Source organism: Pteropus alecto, unplaced genomic scaffold (assembly GCF_000325575.1).
Source record: "Pteropus alecto unplaced genomic scaffold, ASM32557v1 scaffold86, whole genome shotgun sequence".
Lineage (NCBI taxonomy): Eukaryota > Metazoa > Chordata > Mammalia > Chiroptera > Pteropodidae > Pteropus > Pteropus alecto.
The window spans coordinates 34,936,316-34,939,710 of record NW_006442109.1 but is presented as its reverse complement, the minus strand read 5'-3'; the positions used below and the strand labels follow the sequence as shown (position 1 = coordinate 34,939,710).

The 3,395-nt window shown below is 35.5% G+C and overlaps 1 protein-coding gene across 1 annotated transcript in view; it reads left to right on the top strand.

The window, feature by feature from the left end:
- Positions 1-2,653, top strand: part of ZNF25 (zinc finger protein 25) — a 13,571-nt gene extending 10,918 nt beyond the window's left edge. Inside the window, exons 2-3 of the mRNA XM_015595860.2 lie at positions 740-803; positions 1,276-2,653. Coding sequence (XP_015451346.1) covers positions 740-803; positions 1,276-2,326 — 1,115 coding nt within the window. The 3' untranslated portion in view covers positions 2,327-2,653. The remainder of the gene's footprint in view (positions 1-739; positions 804-1,275) is intronic.
- The last annotated feature ends 742 nt before the right edge of the window (positions 2,654-3,395 follow it).

Here is a 3,395-nt window from a genome sequence, read left to right as displayed (position 1 = left end):
CAATATTTGTTGGTCAGGAGTGATAATCCTTGGTGCTACAACTGGGAATTCATTTTGTTATATAGATGGCTTGCACTTTTCTTTTTAAAAATCTTTACTTTTGGACATAACATGTTTCTGGGTCTTCTGTCCCAGTGAAAATTAAGCCAACTAGATGGAGAGTGAAAGCCCAAGCTATAGGACTGTTCCTCTAAATATGAGAAAGTCACTTTAGTGTTCATATCTAGATTGCTGTATAAGAGTAAAGAGGAAATAAAGAAGTTTATAGTGTGCTAATGACTAGGAATCTTAACACAGTGAACTAGGTTTGAGCAGGTATCTTTCCCCTGATATTTCCAGTGAACACAGTTGTCTACCAATTTTTCTTATCACCCTACTTACTGTTTATTGTCCTTAATGGGCTCACAGCATTGTGACTCCTGTATTCCTGTTCAGCAATGCTTTAAATCTTTTGTTCTCTGCTCTGTTCTTTGTTTTTTTGTATTTACTTACTCCTCCAAGTTTTTAAGGTCATATTTATAAAGTGTCAGAGGTACTTGCGTTTATAATCATTTTCCTTCACCTGTCTGCTATAACAGTTTTTAGTGTTTGTTTTTTTTTTAAACCAAATGAAATAGAGGAGATTTGCATTTGAGAGTTCCTTCATTTGGAGAGATTGGCCTGAAGCCTAAGAATCAACCCTACAACCATAATAAAGTGTTAAGATTTATGTGGTATTAAATTTTGGATTGCTTTGTAGAAGACCTATGGAATATTCATGACCCAGGAGCAAGATACAGGGAAAGCCAAGCTGAAAATTCAAGGCAAGTTAAAGAATTTATTTTTTAAGATTAGAAGCTTTGTAAAAAAAAAAAAAAGGGTCTTGCCGAGAGTACTAGAGGTGGAAGAGCACTATTTCATGCTAAATGTGCAAAAACTAACACTCCAAAGAATATATTCTAAATGAGAAAGCCCTTTTTCATAATGGAGACCTTATTTGGAATCAAGAGATTCAAACTTTGAAACAGGCTTTTTGATTCCTCAGAGTTACACAATAAGGAAGACTTTATTATACAAAGTCAAGTTCAGGCAGTTTAGAGACCCTGAGAATGTAATGTAAGTGAAGTTTCCTTCTATCAAATGTTAAGCCACAGTGTATGTCAGAGAACATTCACAGTGGAAAGCCTTATAAATCTAATGAATACGGGAAAATCTCTAGAAATCGGTTCTCAGAGTTTTGGAAAATACAGGGGAAAAAAGCCTTATACATTAATGAATTTGGAAATTTCTCTCTAGGACTGGAGAACTCACCAATCAGAAAACTCATACCAGAGAGAAAACCTATAAATGCAATGAATGTGGAAAGTCCTTCTGCCAGAAGTCTGTCCTCATAGCACATCAGCATGCTCATTCAAAGGACAAACCCAGTGAATGTGGGAAATCTATCTCTAGGAATAGAGACCTCACAAAACATCAGAAGACTCACACCAGAGAGAAAACCTATGAATGCAAAGAATGTAAGAAATCTTTCTACCACTTGTCATCTCTTAGTAGACATTTGAGAACTCATGCAGGGGAGAAACCCTATGAATGTGATCGGTGTGAGAAATCCTTCTACCAGAAGCCACACCTCATAGAACATCAGAAAACACACACAGGAGAGAAACCCTATGAATGTACTGAATGTGGGAAGTTCTTCTATGTTAAAGCATACCTAATGGTACATCAGAAAACACACACAGGGGAGAAACCATATGAATGTAAGGAATGTAGGAAATCATTTTCCCAGAAATCACACCTTACAGTACACCAGAGAACACATACAGGGGAGAAACCCTATAAATGTAAGGAATGTGGGAAATTCTTCTCTAGAAATTCACACCTCAAAACTCACCAGAGAACTCACACTGGAGAGAAACCCTATGAATGTAGTCAGTGTGGGAAATGCTTCTACCAGAAGTCAGCCCTCACAGTACATCAGCGAAGTCACACAGGGGAGAAACCCTTTGAATGTAATAAATGTGGAAAAAACTTTTACTATAAATCAGATCTTACTAAACATCAAAGAAAACACACAGGGGAGAAGCCCTATGAATGTCATGAATGTGGTAAATCTTTCTCTGTGAATTCAGTCCTCAGATTACATCAAAGGACTCACACAGGAGAGAAACCCTATGAATGTAAGGAATGTGGGAAATCCTTCTCTCAGAAGTCACATTTTATCATACATCAGAGAAAACACACAGGTGAGAAACCGTATGAATGTCAAGAGTGTAGGAAAACTTTTATCCAGAAATCAAAACTCACTGCACATCAGAAGACACACACAGAGGGGAAAAGCTTATAAAGTAGTATGAATTGAGAAATTGTTCTGACTGAATTGAGCCTTCAGGATAATCATAATTCACATAAGACAAAATCCTTATGAATATCATCAGTATGGGAAAATTTTAGCCACAATCTTTCTTCACGGAGAGGAACTACATGGAAATTCTGTAAATCTATAAGGAAGAAATTCTTATCATATGTTAGACTTTACTAAATGTCAGGCAGCATAGATGGCAGAAACACTACAAATTGTAAAATGGAAGGAAGCCTTTCAGAAGTCATACTTTATTGTATAACATAGAAATCACACAGGAGGTAAATCCTGTAAATAAAATGAATATTGAAATTTTCTGTCAAGGCAGCCATTACTAGACATCTAAAAGTTCACGTGAATGAGAAACTCCTATCAGTATCCTGAGCGTTCAGAAACCTTTTCACACCAGTTGGACTCATTAGAACCCTCAAAGGGATGTCTGCAAAGATTGCATCAGATATAGACGCCCTTATCAGAAGTGAATTTCAGATCATTGATACTGGGATAGAATCTTTACAGATATTTCAAATATGTGAAAGCTTTTTAACAAAAATTCAAGGAGAATCTGTACCGAGGGAAATAGTTTCTAGAAGTCATGTTGATTTCAAGGATTTTTTTTTTAACCGCAAGTGTCTAGATATATGAAGCTTTTTAGAAGATACAAATAAATTGAATAATCAGGCAACATCATTAAACACATGGAGTCCTGCAATGTGGAGGACTTGTATTTGTGAGTGTGCTACATAACACAGATTGTGGATGTTCGATGTGCATGTGGAATCTGTCTATAATTGTACATAGGGAAAAATATGACCCTAGTTCAGTAACTTTAATGTATATGAAAATGTTTCACCTTGAGTCTCAGCAGTGATTCCTATTGTTAATATAATGTATATTTGTATTATTTTAAAAGATTATCATACATCTTTTTTCCTGATTCCTGGCATTTCTAAGTGAATATATATGTGTTGTTACTGAACTAATCATTCTGAAAAAAATTTAAAATGTCTTTGTAAAATTTTCAACTGTCAACTGAATTTTACATTAAGGACAC